At 62.6% G+C, this 18220-nt stretch overlaps 1 protein-coding gene across 1 annotated transcript; it reads left to right on the top strand.

The window, feature by feature from the left end:
* Window positions 1–459: 459 nt before the first annotated feature.
* Window positions 460–17540, top strand: TFEB (transcription factor EB). The gene is made up of 9 exons (XM_053998293.1): window positions 460–1021; window positions 12681–12925; window positions 12996–13250; window positions 13339–13419; window positions 13994–14114; window positions 14241–14297; window positions 14664–14739; window positions 14857–15004; window positions 15305–17540. Exons 2-9 carry the CDS (start codon window positions 12731–12733, stop codon window positions 15725–15727), a joined length of 1356 nt encoding a protein of 451 aa, XP_053854268.1. The 5' UTR covers window positions 460–1021; window positions 12681–12730; the 3' UTR covers window positions 15728–17540.
* Window positions 17541–18220: the final 680 nt, after the last annotated feature.

The following is an 18220-nucleotide window of genomic DNA, read 5'->3' on the forward strand; positions in this document are numbered from 1 at the left end:
TGGTGCAAGGAGCGCCATGATCCCTGTGTGGTCCCAGTCCAAAGGGATGTAGGATCATGGTGAAAAGGGATGTAGGATCCCAGTGCAACGAGCTCCACAATCCCCATGTGGTCTCAGTCCAAAGGGATGCAGGATTGTGGTTCAGAGGGATGTAGGATCCCAGTGCAACGAGCTCCACGATCTCCATGTGGTCCCAGTCCAAAGGGATGCAGGATCTTGTTCCAAAGGGATGCAGGATCGTGGTGCAAGGAGCTCCACTGTCCCCATGTGGTCCCAGTCCAAAGGGATGCAGGATCCCGGTGCAAGGAGCTCCACGGTCCCCTGTGTTCCTGACGAAAAGGGATGCACCATCCCGGCTCACGGGACTGCACAACCCGAACACAGCGCTGCCTTCACCTCCCACCCCATCCACATTTTTGGGGTGGAAACACTCACTTTAGGGGAGGAAAAAAAAAACATTTTTGGGGAGGACGCCCCCCCCTTTTCAGGAAGGAAAGCGCCAAGCCCGAACTCCTGCCGTGGCCGGGCGGGGACTACAAGTCCCGGCAGGCGCGGACTGCAGCTCCCGGCGTGCCCGGGGCCGGCGGAGCGGAGCGAGGGCAGCGGAACGGGCCGCGCCGGGCCGGGCGGGCGCTGCTGCTGCCCTCCCTCGGCACGGGGCCGAGCCGGGCCGAGCCGAGCCCAGCCGGGCCGGACTGAGCCCAGCCCAGCCGAGGAGCCCGACCGGACCGTGCCGAGCGCAGCCGAGCCGAGCCGAGCCCAGCCGGGACGAGCGGAGCCGAGTGAGGCCGAACCGAGCCGAGGAGTCGAATCGAGCGCAGCCGAACCGACCCGAGCGGGGCCGAACTGAGCTGAGCAGAGCCGAGGAGCCGAACCGAGCCGGGCCGAGAGTAGCCGAGTGAGCCCGAACAGACCCGAACAGACCCGAACCGAGCCGAGGGGCCGAACCGAGCCGGGCCGAGAGCAGCCGAGCGAGGCCGAGCGGAGCCGAACCACTTCGTTTCCTCGCCGTTCCCCACGGGTGAGTGCGGGGCCGGGGGTCCCGGGGGGTCCCGGGGGTCCCCGGGGAAGGGGGGGCTCGGCAGCCGCTCAGCGGGGCCCCCTCGGCTCGGAGCCCACCTTGTGGGGGTGCCGGGGGGGTGTTGGGGTGCTCCCCGCTGTCCTGCGCCATCCCGGGGCGCTTTGAACTCGTAGTTGCTTTTTTTTTTTTCCCTTATTTTGCTGTAAAAAATCGTCCCCCCCCCCAACCCCCGCCGCCCCCCCCCGCTCCGTGCCTCCCTCGCCCCCGGCAGCGGCCCCAGGGAGGCTCCAGCCCGGCTGCTGCGGGGCGCGGGGGTTTTGGGGGTCTCCAGCAGCTCGTCCCGGTGCCCTCTCCCAAAAGCCGGTGGTCCCAGGGGCTGTGAGACCCCCCGGCAGCTCGAGGGGACCTGCTCGAGTCGCCTTTACCATCGGAAACCCCCCCGAACACGGTGCTCCACGCGTGGGGAAACTGAGGCACGGATGCTCCGGGTCACCCGGGGGGTGCCTGGCACGCCCCGGCTTGGGGGACGCAAAGTGGGGACCCCTTTTGGGGTCTGAAAAGATGGGAAGATTGGGATACCTCGTGTCACACGGCTTTTTGGGGGGGGTCACCAAGAGGACACACAGCGTGTCCCCCCCTCCCGGGGAATTTGGGGGGGGGAATAGAGGGGGCTGCCCCGAACCTTCAGCCGCCGATTAATGACATTCATGAATTAATTGCGAGGCAGGAAAGGATTACGCAGCCCCCAGAGCTTCGGGCAGTCAGATGATGGGGGAAATTTCCTTAAAAAAAAAAACAAAAAAACCCAAAAAAAAACCCAAACAAAAAAAAAAAAAAAAAAACCCGGAAAAAAAAAATTAGAAACGCGAAGAAAATCTGGTGGTTATTGTGCTCGTGTAAGATAAATAAATAAGCCGGTGCGAGTCCGGGGAAAGCAGGGCCCGTTTCCAGGAATCCCGGCGTGTTGCCGGCCCTTGGGGCACGGGGGGAGTTGGTGTTTTTTATATAACAGAGTCCGGCAGGCAGCGAAGGGAGGGTTTGGGGGGGTTATTTTTTTCTTTCCGCCCCCCCCTTCCTCTGTACTTCCCTGCCATGTTTGCTTGGCTTCATGCACGGCTGCTCCGGCCGGAGCTGGGAATGGGGCCGGTTTCTCCCAGCCTGCGCTCGCTCACCTGCCCGCAGGAGGGATCCGGCGTGGCCAACCCCGCTGGGGAGCGCTGGGCATGTGGGATTTGGGGTGGTTGGGTTTGGGGGAACACCCAGATTGAGGTGGTGGGGGGGGGTCAGAGCCCGGGGTTTTCCGAGGGATGCTGGCTTCGCTTCCCGAGGGATGCCGGCCCCGCGTGTTTTGTGTTTTAGGGATGCCGGCCCCGCGTGTTTTGTGTTTCATGTTTTGCATTTTAGGGATGCTGGCTCTGCGTGTTTTGTGTTTTAGGGATGCCGGCCCCGCGTGTTTCGTGTTTTTTCCGAGGGATGCCGGCCCCGCGTGTTTTGTGGTTTATGTTTTGCGTTTTAGGGATGCCGGCCCCGCGTGTTTCGTGTTTCACGTTCTGCGTTTTCCGAGGGATGCCGGCCCTGCCTGCCCGCCCTTATCAGTAGGAAACTGCAAACTGCGCCGGGGTGGAGCTGGCTGCAGCGGGGCCATCCAGCATCCGGGTGTTTGGGATGGAGCCGTGATTCCAGCCAGGGATTTTGTTGCTTTTTCCACGCTCCGTGGGCGCCGAGCTTGCGGCACGGGTGTGTTCCTGGTCCCCCTGCCCTGCCCAGGGCTCCCTGTTTTCCTGGAAGTGCTGTGGGCAATGGCATGTGGTGGGTCACCAGAGCAGGGGGGACATTCCCAGGGCTGAGGGTGGGGTGGCCTGAAAAAAAAAAAACAAACAGGGAAATGGGGCTGGGGAGGCCACGCTGGGGGCGTCCCCCCAAAAAAAAATCCACAGTGCTGAGGGGAAAAACATCCTCGGAATGGGGAGCTGGGGGTCTGATGTGATGGGATCTCATCCCTGGATTGATGTTTCTCCCTTCTTCCTTGGGGTGTAGATGGCAGGGATGGAGCTGCCACACCCCTGTCCCCTCTGTGGGGACAAAAACTCCCATCAGGAGATTTTGGGGTGGTTTTAGGGGGCACCTGAAGCTGGAGTCGCCTCAAGGGAGCTGTTTTGTGAGTGCCCTGTGTGGGGTTATCCCATATCCCGGACAAAGAGGAAGCGGACGGGGGCCAGCAGCAGTGTCCTGGGCGTGGGGCTGCGGCCTGGCAGTGCCACCACACGTCCCTGTGGCGGCCGTGGCGGTGGTGGCAGCTCTGTGACAACTTCCCAGACCCCTGTTTGATCCCAGGAGGATCCCAGGGAGCCAGCGCTGGGTGTTTGACACCCCCATAAAGGAGCAGAGGGTGCTCAGGGGTGCCAGGTGTGCTGTCCCCGCCCTGGGGTGGCCTTCCCGTGGTGGCAGCACCTCCGTGAGCTTTTCCAAGCCGTGTGACGCTGGTGTGGAGGCAGCCGGGGTCACACTGGTGACTCCGTGGCCGTTGTCACCGGCACTGTGACACTTGGGAGGGTGGAAGGGGGGGGATCTCTCCCTGACCACGCAGGGATTTTGTGCCCATCTCCTTTTCCTCTCACTGGCACGCCCAGGAAGAGCCCTGGTGGCTCTTCCCTCACCCTTTCCAAATTCCTCTCCCTCCTCCTGGCACTTGGCTTGTGCTTGGAGCAGGTTTTCCCTGCGGATTTGCCTGCACATCAGGGGTCCCCTGACAAGGAATTCCCAGGAATCCCCGGGAATGGGGAGTCCCGTGCTCCGGGATGAGCTCTGGGTGCTGCTCCTCGCCTTCCCGGGAGGCTGAGAAAACCAGGAATGGGGGATGCTCCGTCTCTGGAGGCCCAGGGGCAGTTCTGGGGGGGTTTTGGGTTGGGGGGTGCTGCAGGAGTGTTGGGATGGGCACCGTGGGATGATCTGCAGCGGGTGCCGGGTGGGATCACCCGGCCGGGCTCACCTGGGAAGGGTTCAAGGTCTCCCCGAAGTCCCTACAGGTTGTGCCACCTTATCTTTAAAGCCTCTTCTAGGAATTGCCCCCGGGGTTTTGTCACATTTCCTCGGGGCGCTTTTGGCTCCAAACAAACTCCCCACACCCTGAGCTCTGCCCGGCTCCCCTCCTTTGGTTAAATGGGTGCAAATTCCGGATAAACCTGAAACTCCCGGCGTGGGGACGGCCGGGGGGGTTCTTGGAGCCCCAGGGACAAGCGAGGGCAGCAGCACCGGCTCCTGCCCAGGCCCTCAGGATTTTGGGGGTGGGAATATTTTGGTGGAGATGAGGAAGGGGTCTGCATCCACCTGGCACACGCTGGCCAGCATTTCCCTGCCAGGTGAGGGAGGGAGCCGGGTGCCAGCGGGTTTGGCTGAGCATTTTGGGGAAACAGGGCAGGCAAAGGAGAAATTCCAGCCTGGTGGGGGGAAAAAAAAAAAAAAAAAACAAAAAAAAAACCTCTGGGCTCCTGCACGGGTCCAACCGGAGCAACGTGCCCGGGAGAGGCGGCACCGTGCCAGGCCAGGGGCTGGGCTGGCAGCGGGGGCTCCCGAGGGAGCAGTTTGACCTTGAGGGAGCAGGAAAGCGCCGGGCTGAGCCTGGCAGGAAGGAGGGCACAGCACAAACCCCTGCGGAGCGGGTGAGCGGCGCTGGCCGGGCACGGGAGGCGATGCCAGGGGGGGACACGGCGAGCCCCGGGCTGGTTTGGGAGGACAAGGCAGGGGCTGTCCCCAATTTGTTTATTCCTGGGGCTGCCGGCCCTGGTTACACGAGCTCTGCCTCCACCGAGCCTCCGGGTGCTGGGGGCTGGACACGGCGTATTTATAAATATTACCTCCTTGCAGCAGCATGGAGCCCGCAGGGAGGGAGGGAGGGAGGGAGGCGGTGCTGGGAGTGCCTCTGGCACTGGGAGGAGGACAGGGGGTGGCCACTGTCACCTTGTGCTGGTGGCAGGTGGCACCGTGAGCTTGGGGCGCCTGGAGCTCCTGGGCCGGTTCTGGCGAGCATCGCCAATTTCTGGGTGGTTTCTCCCCAATTTATGGGATGATTTCTGCCCACTTTTTGGGATGATTTCTGCCCCTTTTTGGGATGATTTCTGCCCCCTTTCTGGGATGATTTCTCCCCACTTTCTGGGATGATTTCTCCCAACTTTCTGGGTGGTTTCTCTCCACTTTCTGGGATGATTTCTCTCCACTTTCTGGGATGATTTCTCCCCACTTTCTGGGATGATTTCTCTCCACTTTCTGGGGTTTCTCCCCCCTTTCTGGGATGGTTTCTATGGTTTTGGGGCGGGTGGTGGTGCTGTCCCAGCCCCCTGGAGCAGTGTGTGCCCGGCTGGATCCCAGCTGCGGGCCGGGGTGTGCTCTCCTGCCAGTTCCCCTGATTGCTCATTTATGCGGTTGTTTCAAAAGGCCAACACCCAAATCGCCCGGAGTGACCCCGAGCCGGGCCGGGGCTGCGCTCCCTGCTCTCCTTTCCCGGGATGTGCAGCAGGACCTGGAGCCTGCCCGTCCCTTCCAAGGTCACCGCGGTCCCCTCCTCTGTCCGGATTAATCACCACGCCCGGGCTGGTGCCTCAGCCCATCCTCCTGCCTGTTCACACTTTTATTTTTAATTGCTGCCGTGGAGGGGGCAGCGGCTGTGGATTCCCAGCCGGGTCAGTCGGGCAGTGATGTTCCCACCAGGGCTCTGCAGCTCCTGCCCAGCTTTGTTTGGAGGGTCTGGCCCCTCCGTGGGGGGGGGTCTGGGGGTCCCCCTGCCTCTCCCTGCACCCAAACCTGGCCCGGAGTTGCCACCCTCCCCCTGCCGTGCCCAGCTGGGTGATGCTCGGCAGCCATCCCCGGGCTCTGTGGGTTTTTTGGGGTAAAAGAGCAGATTTTTGGGATGGAGAGACGCCAGAACAAGGCCGTGTGTGTATTATTAACCCCTTAAACGGCTGCCAAGCCCAGCTGTGCTCTCCTTCCCATACCTTGGCACCACCAAGGGGGTTTCTGATGGACCCTGTTAATTCACTGGCACAAAGGACACGCGGCCCTGCGTGCCGTCAGAGCCTGATGCTTCTCCCTCCACCCCTTCCCTGACCCCTCCTGGGTGGGCCAGCCTTACCTGGCTGTTTGGGGCCAGCCCTGTTAATGTTTTTCCCGTGTGGGATCCCTCAGCCTTTTCCAGGCTCGGTGTTTAATGCCGGGCAGGGAAAACATTTGGCCTCTGACCCCAGCGCCTGTTAACAACGTCCCGCTCCGCGGTGCTGACATGCCGGGGCTAAAAACAGTCCTGGTGACTCAGTGCCTCGCTGCTGCTGTCAACTGACCCCGCCGTGGCTCTGCCAAGCCCCTCCTCTGCCTGCTCCTTCTGCCTCTCCGGGCTGTGAGCTGCGAGTGTGGGGAAGGAGCCCCTGGATGGGGCTGGGATGGTTCCCAGGGGTCACAGGAACCCTGCCCCACACAGCTCCCAGGTGGAAGGAGCCTCTGGATGGGGCTGGGATGGTTCCAGGGATCCCCACACAGCTCCTGGGTGGAAGGAGCCTCTGGATGGGGCTGGGATGGTTCCAGGGATCCCAGGAACCCTGCCCCACACAGCTCCTGGGTGGAAGGAGCCTCTGAGTGGGGCTGGGATGGTCCCAGGGGTCCCAGGAGCTCTGCCCCACACAGGGATCCCAGGGATCCCCGCACAGCTCCTGGGTGGAAAGAGCCTCTGGATGGGGGTGGGATGGTTCCCAGGGGTCCCAGGAGCTCTGCCCCACACAGCTCCCGGGTGGAAGGAGCCTCTGGATGGGGCTGGGATGGTTCCAGGGATCCCAGGAACCCTGCCCCACACAGCTCCTGGGTGGAAGGAACCTCTGAGTGGGGCTGGGATGGTTCCAGGGGTCCCAGGAGCTCTGCCCCACACAGCTCCCAGGTGGCAGGAGCCCCTGGATGGGGCTGGGATGGTTCCCAGGGGTCCCAGGAGCTCTGCCCCACACAGGGATCCCAGGGATCCCCACACAGCTCCTGGGTGGAAGGAGCCTCTGGATGGGGCTGGGATGGTTCCAGGGATCCCAGGAACCCTGCCCCACACAGCTCCTGGGTGGAAGGAACCTCTGAGTGGGGCTGGGATGGTTCCAGGGGTCCCAGGAGCTCTGCCCCACACAGCTCCCAGGTGGCAGGAGCCCCTGGATGGGGCTGGGATGGTTCCCAGGGGTCCCAGGAGCTCTGCCCCACACAGGGATCCCAGGGATCCCCGCACAGCTCCTGGGTGGAAAGAGCCTCTGGATGGGGCTGGGATGGTTCCAGGGGTCCCAGGAGCTTTTCACACAGGGATCCCAGGGATCACACAGCTCATGGGTGGAAGAAGCCTGTGAGTGGGGCTGGGATGGTTCCAGGGGTCACAGGAACCCTGCCCCACACAGCTCCCAGGTGGAAGGAGCCTCTGGATGGGGCTGGGATGGTTCCAGGGGTCCCAGGAGCTCCCCACACAGCTCCCGGGTGGGTGATGATCTCCCCACCCAGCATTGCTGCTCTCTGGGGTTGGAAATGGGCTTATCCTCCTGTTTTCAACCCATCCCCATCCCAGAGGCAGGATGGGGTCTCTGGAGCCTGTGGCCAGTGTCGGTGTTGGATCAGGGTTTCCAAGGATGGCCCTACTGCCAGGTTTCCCTGTTTGTGGGGAGGAATCCTGCAGGAAGCCCCCTGTCCTGCAGCTCCTTCCTGGAGCTGCCCACCCCGGGCATTCCCAGGGAGGTGAGCTGAGCCCTGGCACCGAGGGTGCCCTGTCAGGCCATAAATCACCCCGTGGTGGCCTTGCCAAGGGTGGGCGAGTGCCCCAGGGGGCAGCTGGGGCTGCTCCCAGCTGGGCAGGGCCAGGTGGGTCCAGCTGCACTCCTGGCCTGGCTCTGCCTCTCCCTGGAGGGAGCACGGGGACGTGGTGCAAAGCACCCTGGGGTGTCCCCAGCACTGTCACACAGGTGTCCTTGTGGCACGGCCACCCTGGGGACCAGCTGGGAGTGCTGGAGGGACCCCAGGTGCTGCTGAGCTGTGTGATCACACAGTGGTGGGGGACCTTAAAGCCCAGCTCATTCCATGGGCAGGGACACTGAGGGTGTTCCAAACCCTGTCCAGCCTGGCCTTGGACACTCCCAGGGATCCAGGGGCAGCCCCAGCTTCTCTGGGAATTCCATCCCTGCTCCCCACCACCCTCCCAAGGAACAATTCCATCCCAATATCCCAATCCATCCCTGCCTTCTGGCAGTTTGAAGCCATTCCCCCTTGTCCTGGCACTCCAGGCCCTTTTCTCTCTCCATTTTTCTTGTCAGCTCCCTAAACTTTGCCTTTCCCAGCCTCTTTTCCACCTGTAATCCAGGTGCTTGCTCTGGGCACACGGAGGGTGAGGGACCCCTGCGTGCCACATCCCCTGGAGTGACAGGGGACAGCTTTTGCCCCTGTGCATTTACAGAGGTGTCCCTGCAGCCCCCACAGGAGCACACCCAGCCCTGTCTCCTGTCTCCTGTCCCCGCTGGCAGCGGCTGCATCAATTTTTCCACGCTTTTTCTCAGCCCTGTTGCTCGCTCCTGTGCTGCAGGGACAAAAAACAAGCGGGTTTGGAGGAGGTTTTTTTTTTGCAACTTCCCCCCCCCCCTCTGCACCCCACGTGGCTGCTGAAAATGAGGAACACGGGGCTGGCCCAGAGCGAGGGGGGGCTGTGACCTGGTGGCCCTGGCCACCTGCAGGGTCCCCCAGCCCCTCTGTGACTTGGTGGCCCTGGCCACCTGCAGGGTCCCCAGTCCCCTCTGTGACCTGGTGGCCCTGACACCTGCAGGGTCCCCAAGCCCCTCTGTGACTTGGTGGCCCTGGCCACCTGCAGGGTCCCCAGTCCCCTCTGTGACTTGGTGGCCCTGGCCACCTGCAGGGTCCCCAAGCCCCTCTGTGACTTGGTGGCCCTGGCTACCTGCAGGGTCCCCAAGCCCCTCTGTGACTTGGTGGCCCTGGCCACCTGCAGGGTCCCCAAGCCCCTCTGTGACTTGGTGGCCCTGGCACCTGCAGGGTCCCCAAGCCCCTCTGTGATCTGGTGGCCCTGGCCACCTGCAGGGTCCCCAAGCCCCTCCGTGACTTGGTGGCCCTGGCACCTGCAGGGTCCCCAAGCCCCTCTGTGACTTGGTGGCCCTGGCACCTGCAGGGTCCCCAAGCCCCTCTGTGATCTGGTGGCCCTGGCCACCTGCAGGGTCCCCAAGCCCCTCTGTGACTTGGTGGCCCTGGCACCTGCAGGGTCCCCAGTCCCCTCTGTGACTTGGTGGCCCTGGCCACCTGCAGGGTCCCCCAGCCCCTCTGTTCTGCACCCGGGTAGCCCCAGCCTCGCTGTCCCCTGTCCCCACACAGCAGGGTGACAGCAGAGCCCGTGCCCAGGCTGGGACACACAGGGGGTGGTTTTATGGGTGTGTGATGAGGTGACAGCTCGGTGACATCAGAGCAAACCCTGGGCTCGGGGCTGCCTGTGCTGGGGTCCCTCGTGTCCCTCCCCGCACCCCCCCGTGTCCCTCCCCACCCCCCGGCTTTGAAAACGAAAAACCAGGAAGGAAGGAAGGAAGGAAGGAAGGGGAGGCTGGGCTGGCCCGTGGCGAGCAGCAAAGCCGTTTTCACTTCTTTCTTCTCCTTTTCCTTCTCGCTGCCCCTCAGTTCCCAGCCCAGCTGGGGTTTGGCCGGGTGCACGGTCCCTGCCCTGTCCCCCCTGCTGTCCCCGCTCCTGCCTGGAGCTGCTGATGGATTTTTCCGCTCCTAAACGGCCTCGATCGACCGGGAAATGAAGCACAGCAGGGGCTGGGGCCTCGTGCAGTGACTCTGGGGGTTCTCAGAGGGGTGGCAGGAGGTGTGTGGCACTCGCAGGGGCTGCGCTGGCCGTGCCTGGCGGGCGCCCGGTGCCACCTCCCCTGGCAGGGTAACGCGATCCCCGGGGCTAAATCTGGAAAATGCCTGCGGGCAGCTTGGGTTTCTCAGCCACACCTGAGCCTGGGGGACACTGGTGTGGCTCCTCCAGGTGTTGGGACACTGGGTGCCCCCCTGCCCAGCTCTGTCACCAGCCTGGCCCCCCGGCGTTGCGGGGCAGCGCCCGATGTCCCTCCGGCACGTGCCAGCGGTTGCTGAGCAGCCACCCCCGTGTCACCACCGGCTGTCACCGCAGGGCTGAGGGACAGCTCGGCGCTCTGGGAAGTCCTGGGGGGGGGCTGAGGGAGGGCTGGAGCAGCTCTGGGGATCCTCCAGCCGGAGCCACCACTGGGGCGTTGGGTTCCTGCTGGTACAACACCCCCGGAGGGAGAGCGAGGAAGGGCCAGAAATAACCGTGCCGCTGAGCGGCCGCAGGGACATTTGGAAGGGAGATGCAATTCCCTGGCTGCGGCCCCGCCCTGGGGCTGGGGGTGCTGCTGGAGCGCGGCTGCAGCCCGCACAGCCCCGTGTGCCGCGCTGCCCCGGGCTGGAAGAGCGGAGTCAGCTGTGCAGAGGGGCTGGGATCATCCAGATTTTCCTTCCCTTTCAACCCCTCCGTCCCCTTCCCAACTGCTCCATCTCCCACTCCAGGCCTCCCACCGCTCTGGTGCCTCCCTGTGCACCAGGATGAGCCTGGGAAAACTCTCCTGATTTTTCTGTCTCCCCACCCTTGCCTCTCTCCTGCCTCTCCAGCTTTTTCAAAGGGTTCCCAACTGTCCCCAAAGCAGGGAAAAAGCTGGAGAATTGATTCTCGTGGGTGTTGCAGCCTCCAGGGATGAGGCTGGCTTGGGCTCTCCCAGTAAGAACCAGTCTGGGGCTCCCACTGGTGCCGGGATTGCTCTGGTTCAGTGGGAGAACCACTCCCAGGAATAACAGGATGGAGCTGCCATTCCATGTGCTCTTCTGGCTGTCCCCATGGATCAGGGGAGGGTGGGATGTGTCCCCAGCGTGGGACGTGGGCCCCACGTCCCCATCCTGTCCCGCTGCCGCCCTCCTGCCGGGGCTGACTCAGAGCGAAAGCAGAAGCTGCTCAGCATTTTGGGGGGCGGGGGGGAAGCCAAGCAGAACCAAAGGGGTTATTTTAAACCTGACCTAATTTCCCCCCTCTCCTCACCAAGCCAAGCCCTGGCCACCCTTCCCCATCCTCATCCTCATCTTCTGCAGCTCTTCTCAGGGAGCTTTTGGCTCTCCCACCCCCCGTTTTCTGGGGGAGTCCTGCAGCCAGGCTGGGTGGTGGCACCGGGGCCAGCAGGGCTCAGTGGGTGCTGTGTTGTGGGTGGCTGTGCCTTGGCACCCTTCCCGTGACACCCACGAGTGCCAGCCCTTCTCTCTCGCCCTTCCCTTCATGTTTGGGGTTGTACATCCCCCGTGGGCATCAGCCGTGGGTTTCCCCCTTCATTCAGCCTTGGTTTGGGGTTGTAAATCCCCCGTGGGCATCAGCCGTGGGTTTCCCCCTTCATTCAGCCTTGTTGCATCCTCTGGGGCTCTCACTGGTCTTTTCCAGGGTTCTGTTTCCCACCCCCGTGCCCTCCTCCAGGGCTGTTGGTGCATCCCCCTGAACGAAGCTCCAGTGGATGGCTGTCCCCGGCTCTGGGCTCCCATCCCCCTCCGGCCAGGCCACCACGGCTAATTAATTCCCTCCCCTGGCCGCTCGATAGCTGCTCTGGAGCTGTGTCACCGCGCTGCGCTGCCTTGATTTCATTTCCCCTCCGGGTAACGCGTGGCACCGGCTCCGGCTGAGGGTGGCTGCCACCGCCGAGGCCCCTCCGTCTCTGAACTCGCATTTAAACAGCAAAACCCTCCAGATTTCTCTGGTTTCCCCTCCCTGCCTGTTCCCCTCGCCGCTTCTCCTTTGCCTCGGGATGCTCGGGATGCGATGCTGCGCTCCCGACCCCTGCAGCACCTCCCGCATCCCAGCCCCGCGTGGGAAAGCGGCCCCGTGGAAAGCCCTGGCGGCGGTGGCTGGGGCGGCTCCCCGAGCCCCGGCATCCCCCACCCTCCGCGGGCCGCCGTCCCCTTTGTCCCGGGGAACAAGGGCCGGTCTGTGCCGGGCGGGGGCCGCTGCGGTTCCCCCCCGTCCCCGCGCTCGCGTGCGGGTCCCGCACAGAGCCCGCCTTGTTCGCCCCGCGCCGGAGCCGGGCTTTGGTTCGGCCTGCCCCCGGCTCCTGGCACCCGCCGGGCCTTTTCTTCCTGCTCCTCCCTCGCTTTCTCTTTCCCTTTCGCTCCCGGGCTCGCTCTGGGTTCTGCGGTGTTTGGGAAGTGGCTCCGGGGTGAGTGCACGGTGCTCCATCGGGCTTCCCGTCCTGCCACACCCTCATTTCCCTCCTCTCCTTGTCAATCCCAGCTCTGGCCACCCTTCCCCATCCTCATCCTCAGCCTCATCCTGGATAGTTTTCCCTTCTCTAGAGCTTCCTGGGGGTGCTTTTGACTTTGTCAGCCCTGTTTTCTGTAAGGACACAGCTGGGAGGAGGGGATCTCACAGCCAGGCAGGGTGGTGGGACCAGGTCCTCGTGCTGTGTGACAGGAGGGCAGAGCCACCCAGCCCGCCCTGGGATGATCCTCCTGGATTAGTCACGAGCCAGCGTGGGCGCTCTGGGATGTCTCTCCGTGCCTCAGTTTCCCTCGCCGTGCCTCAGTTTCCCCCGCTGTGCAAGGCTGTCGGTGACGTGCCGTGTCCTCCTGCCAGGGTGACCTCCGTGCCGGGCGGGCTCGTGGCCGCCAGCCCCGCGTGCCACCATGGCGTCCCGCATCGGGCTGCGGATGGAGCTGATGAAGCAGCAGGCGCAGCAGGAAGCGGAGCGGGAGCGGGTGCAGCAGCAGATGATGATGAGCTACATGCAGCAGCAGCGCATGCCCGTGGCCTCCAGCCCCGCCATCAACACCCCCGTCCACTTCCAGTCCCCGCCGCCCGTGCCCGGAGAGGTCCTCAAGGTACCGTGGTGTCCCCCCCACGCGGGTCTGGCACGGCCCACGGGGTCCCTGATGGGTTTTGTCCCCACAGGTGCAGTCCTACCTGGAGAACCCCACCACCTACCACCTGCAGAAGTCTCGGGACAAGAAGGTCCAGGCTTATCTCTCCGAAACCTACGGGAACAAGTTCGCCGCCCACGTCAGCCCCGCCAGCCACTCTCCCAAGCCACCGCCGGCCGCGTCCCCCGGCGTCCGGCCCGGCCACGTCCTGTCCTCCTCGGCGGGCAACAGCGCTCCCAACAGCCCCATGGCCATGCTCAACATCGGCTCCAACCCCGAGCGGGAGGTGAGGAGGTGTCACCGGGCTGCTGGGGACACGCGGGGTGCTGGCACGGGCAGAGGAGCCCACGGGCACTTGTCCTTTTCCCTTTCAGTTCGATGAGGTCATCGATGACATCATACGCCTGGATGATGTTTTGGGCTACATGAACCCCGAAGTCCACATGCCCAACACGGTGAGCTGGGGGGGTGACAGGAAGGGGCTGGACCTGGGCGTGCCACAGCCCTGTCCTCGCAGCTACAGAGGTGGCACAGAGGGGACCTTGTGCCACATCCCCGCCGCAGTGCCTTGGTGGCAGCCCAAGCCAGCCTTGCCCCTGGAGACAGCAACACCCACAAGAATCAGCTCTCCAGCTTTTTTCCCCCTTGAAGGCAGTTGGGAACCCTTCGAAAAAGCTGGAGAGGTGGGAGAGGGCCATGGGGAGGGAGCAAGGGTGGGGAGATGGGAGAGCCAGGAGAGGTTTCTCTGCCAGGAGCTTCCCCAGAGCAGCACTGTGCTGGCTCATGTGGCAGCTCGTGCCTCCAGTGGGGTTCATCCCGCCCAGCCCTTCTCAGGTGTGATTCACCTGCCCTATTTTAGATGTTGGCCATGGGAGGGGATCAGCTGTGCCCTTTGAAGTCCTGTTTTCTTTTCTGCTCTGGTGAGAGCTGCTTTAAGGAGCTGGGAAGACAATTCCACCTGCCCAGCTGGGCGTGATCCCGGCGCCCAGCCCTGCATGGAGCCAACCCAGCTGTCCCTCTGCTTTCCAGCTGCCCATGTCCAGCAGTCACATGAATGTCTACAGTGGGGACCCGCAGGTGACGGCATCACTCGTTGGTGTCACCAGCAGCTCCTGCCCCGCCGACCTCACCCAGAAGAGAGAACTCACAGGTACATCCTGGCCCCAGAGCGAGTGACAGAAATGGGGCTGCCCTGTCCCCATGGGGGTACGGGGGCTCCAGTGCCAGCCCGGGTGCAGCCTTGTCCCCTCCGGGTGACACCGTGGGTCTCTTGCAGATGCCGAGAGCCGAGCCCTGGCCAAAGAGCGCCAGAAGAAAGACAATCACAACCTGAGTGAGTTCAGCTCTGCCTTTGCCCCTCCTGACCCCACAGCCTTTCCCCATCACTCTCCATCCTCATTCCCGCTTCCCCTGAGCTGCGTCCCCCCTTCCCATCCCAGCTGACCCTCAGGAAAGACCCCCTGAGCCCCTCCTTCCTGGCTGTGCACAGTGGGGTACAGGAGGCACCCCGCTGTCCTCCCAGGGGAGATCAGACCTGCTGGGCCAGGGATGGAGCAGGGTTGGCTCCTGCGCTTCCTCATCCCGGGCTCCCCAGAGGGGGTGTGGGACATGAGGGGACGTGAAGGACGCGTGGGAGGGACACGGAGCCTTCCCTGCTCCTGCTGCCTCCTCACTTCCACCCCTCTCCTCTCGCCCGCAGTCGAGAGGCGGCGAAGGTTCAACATCAACGACCGCATCAAGGAGCTGGGAATGCTGATCCCCAAAGCCAACGACCTGTACGTACCCGTGCCCCCTGCAGGACTGGGATCACTGGGGGCTTCTTGGGTGGAGGAGGGGTGAGGGGCCACGCTGCCGGCACCCAGCTCCGTCCCTTTTTCCATCCTGGGTGACAGGGACGTGCGCTGGAACAAAGGGACAATCCTGAAGGCGTCCGTGGACTACATCAAGAGGATGCAGAAGGACCTGCAGAGGTCCCGGGACCTGGAGAATCACTCGCGGCGCCTGGAGATGGCGAACAAGCAGCTGCTGCTCCGCATCCAGGTGAGCTTCCCTGGGCTCTCCCCTGCCTCTGCCCCACCCCAGCCCCACCAGCCCCTCACTCCTGCCCCGCCGAGGGCGTGGCCAGGGCGTGTCCTGCTGTTTTTTGGCTGGGAAGCCAGCAGGAGTGAAGTCTAGAGACAAACCTGATGTCCGAGCTCACTGCAGCGTGCCGAGCTTCGCATGGATCACCACGGATCTTCCAGGGGCTCCTTCTCAGTCCGTGCCACCTCCGTGCATGTCCCCGTGCCGTGTCCCCGAGTGTGACACCCCCGCCAAAGCCCCTCTGTGTCCCCTTGGCAGGAGCTGGAGATGCAGGCACGCGTCCACGGGCTGCCCACCTCCTCGCCCTCGGGCGTCAACGTGGCCGAGCTGGCTCAGCAGGTGGTCAAGCAAGAAGCCAGCGGGGACGAGGGGACCCTGGAGCCACTGCTGCCACCCCCGGACCCTGAATCGCAGCCGCAGCCGGCGCTGCCCGCGCCGCCCCAGTCTCCCTATCACCAGCTGGACTTTACCCACAGCCTGAGCTTCGAGGACGGCTCCCAGGGCTTCCCGGACAGCGCTTCCTTCCCATCCCTGTCCAAGAAGGAGCTGGACTTGATGCTGATGCAGGACACGATGCTGCCCCTGGCCGCTGACCCCTTGTTCTCGGCCATGTCCCCGGAGGCCTCCAAGGCCAGCAGTCGCCGCAGCAGCTTCAGCATGGAGGACGCGGACATGCTGTGACGGGGAGCTGCCAGGCCAGGGGCTGCAGCGCCAGCTTTGGGTGGGCACGTCCCAGGACACTCCTGGCAGGAGGAGCCCGTCCCGCCATGCACTTGAACCTCCCCAGGAGTACCTTTCTCTATGCAACGGGGGCTCGGGTCGGGTGCCACCGTGTCTTTCGCAGCTTCTTTTTGCCAGCACCTTCCTGGCTTGGCCGCGGCGCTGGCCTGACTGCAGATTCCACAGCCTGGGCGCGACGTCTCGGCTGCTTTGCCTTTCAGCAGAAGCCTCCTGGCCTCACCCCTTTGCCGGGGTGGTACCGCGGAGCCCCGAGCCCCCCGGGACGACGCTGCGAGCTTTGTGTCCTGTTTGGTGTCTCCTCCGGGAGCCTTCATCCCCACCGAGTCTTCCCCAGCCCCTGGATGCTTCCCAGTCCATCCAGTTCCTCCTTCCTGGGAGCACCCGCTGCCTCCGGGGTCACAGGAGGGCGACAAGGTGTTAATTAGCACGAGTTCATTAACACGGCGCCGCCGGGGGTGTTGTCTGCAGGTGGGTGTTGAAGGTATCCAGGACACCTGGAATGGGGGGGGGTTGATGCTCCACCAACCCCCTGTTGTCACCCCCACCTTGTGGGGCAGCACCCAGCACCCCAAAACCTCCGGGCAAGGCTGCCAGGTGACCTCTGAGTGTCCTCGAGATGTCCCTGCAGTGTCTCTGCCCCGTGACACCCCCAGCTCTTTCCTGGGAGGATAAAAGGGTTTTACACTCGTGTTTTTTGGGGATACTTCTTCAAAGTCCTGCCCCGCGTGGGCGTGCAGCTCCAGGGAATGGTTCGTGCCAGCTGCTCCCAGCTGGGAATTCGGGGGTGGTTCCTCTTCCCAGTGCCACCAGTTTGTCCCGCAGCTCTGTGCTGGGGAGCTGCTCTGGGCTCTGCCTCAGGTCCTGACTTCCCAACCCAGCTGCAGGCTGGGAGGGAGCTGGGAAGGGCGGGATGGAAAATCCTCCGTGGGTTTATTAAAGGGAGGCTGGAGAGGAGAGGTGACCCCTTGGTGATTGTCCCCACCCCTCCCCGGGCTGGGGGGTCACTCTGAGCCCCCCCATCCTGGAGCTGGGTGTGCTGGGGGGACAGAGGTGCCCCGTGGGGGCAGGATTTGGGGTTGGAGGTGGGGGACAGCCCCACAGAGGGTCCTGTGGGACGTGAGGGTGCGGGGAAGTGCAGAAGGTGGGGAGGAAGAGGGAGGAGGAGTTGGAGCAGGGCAGGGAGCAGGAAGGGACCTGAGGGGACGCTGGGTGAGCAGAGAGGGGCTCCAGGTGCTCACCTGGGCAAGAGAAGGATCCAGGAGACCTGAGAGCTTAAAGGGGCTCTGGGCTGGAGCTCTGGGGGTGTTCACAGGAGGCCTTGGCACCCTTTGTGTGCTGCCATCAGTGCCTGGAAAGAGAATTGTCCCCACCAGGGTCACCCCTGGCCGCGCTGGGGACCCGTGGGCGTGGGAGAGCCACGGATCTGTGCCCTCCAGAGGGGCTGGGTGGGCGCTCCAGGGCATGAAATTTGGATTATTGTGGCTTTAGGGTGCCCGTGGGCAAGGCCTGGCCACTGCTCAGCACGAGATGTCTCCCCTGGCTGTGAGTAAACAGTTGTGGATTATAATTACTATTTTTTTTTAATCTTTTTGGGAGTTACGTTTGTTTTTTTCTTTTTTTTTTTTCTTTTTTTTTTTTTTTAATGCACTGTGCTCTGATTAAAAAAAAATTTTACTACTGTTTTATAAATAAATGTATAAAAGAATGAACTGGAATGGAAGAAGAATCATTAAAAATATATTTATTTACAACATCCTGGAGCGTGGCAGCTTCTTCTTTGTCCTGGAGGCTGGATCAGCATCACCTCAGGGTTCTGCAGAACCCCTCTGGGTGTTGGGACCCCTGGGCCAGGCAAGTTTTGGGGATTCTCCTGCCCAGTGCAAGGGGAAAAAAAAAAATCTATTTTTCTATTTTTAAAGTGTCCTGCTGAGCCTGTGCCTGGCAAAAGTTATCACAAGTCACATCTGCAGCCCCTCAGCCACGTGCCAGGTTCCCACTCCCCTCGGTGCTGGTGTTAAACACACACAGGAGGGGGAAAAAAGCAAGAAAATCCACCTTAAATTAGACTTCCCAAGCTGGAAAATCACAGGGGTTTAGCTTGGAAACTTTATTAAAAGGAGAAGGAGGGGAAAAAAAAAAAGCGAGAAGAGGCTGAAGGTGGTGAGGGGGGGAGAAGGAGCGAGTGGTTCCAGACACTTTGGAGAGAAAAAAAAAAAATTAAAAAAAAAAAAAAACAACTCCCTGATTTGATTTATCAGGGGAGTGTGAGCACTAAATAGAGAACAACGCCTGAAGTGTGAATTATTTCCTATATTAACACAGAGAAAAACTGATAGCCTTTTCATGTCAGGAGAATAGCATGTGGGGAGGGAGGGGAGCCAATGACATTGTTCCAGCCCGGGCTTTGCTCACTCTTTATCAGGCTGAGATCAA

The sequence above is a fragment of the Vidua macroura genome, chromosome 24 (assembly GCF_024509145.1).
Source record: "Vidua macroura isolate BioBank_ID:100142 chromosome 24, ASM2450914v1, whole genome shotgun sequence".
NCBI lineage: Eukaryota > Metazoa > Chordata > Aves > Passeriformes > Viduidae > Vidua > Vidua macroura.

Excerpts from the sequence above, each read along its gene's own strand:
- TFEB (XM_053998293.1), top strand. The coding sequence starts at position 12,731 with ATGGCGTCCCGCATCGGGCTGCGGATGGAGCTGATGAAGCAGCAGGCG. Across the intron at positions 12,926-12,995 it reads TGCCCGGAGAGGTCCTCAAG|GTGCAGTCCTACCTGGAGAA; the intron begins GTACCGTGGTGT and ends TTGTCCCCACAG. Across the intron at positions 14,115-14,240 it reads CCAGAAGAGAGAACTCACAG|ATGCCGAGAGCCGAGCCCTG; the intron begins GTACATCCTGGC and ends GGTCTCTTGCAG.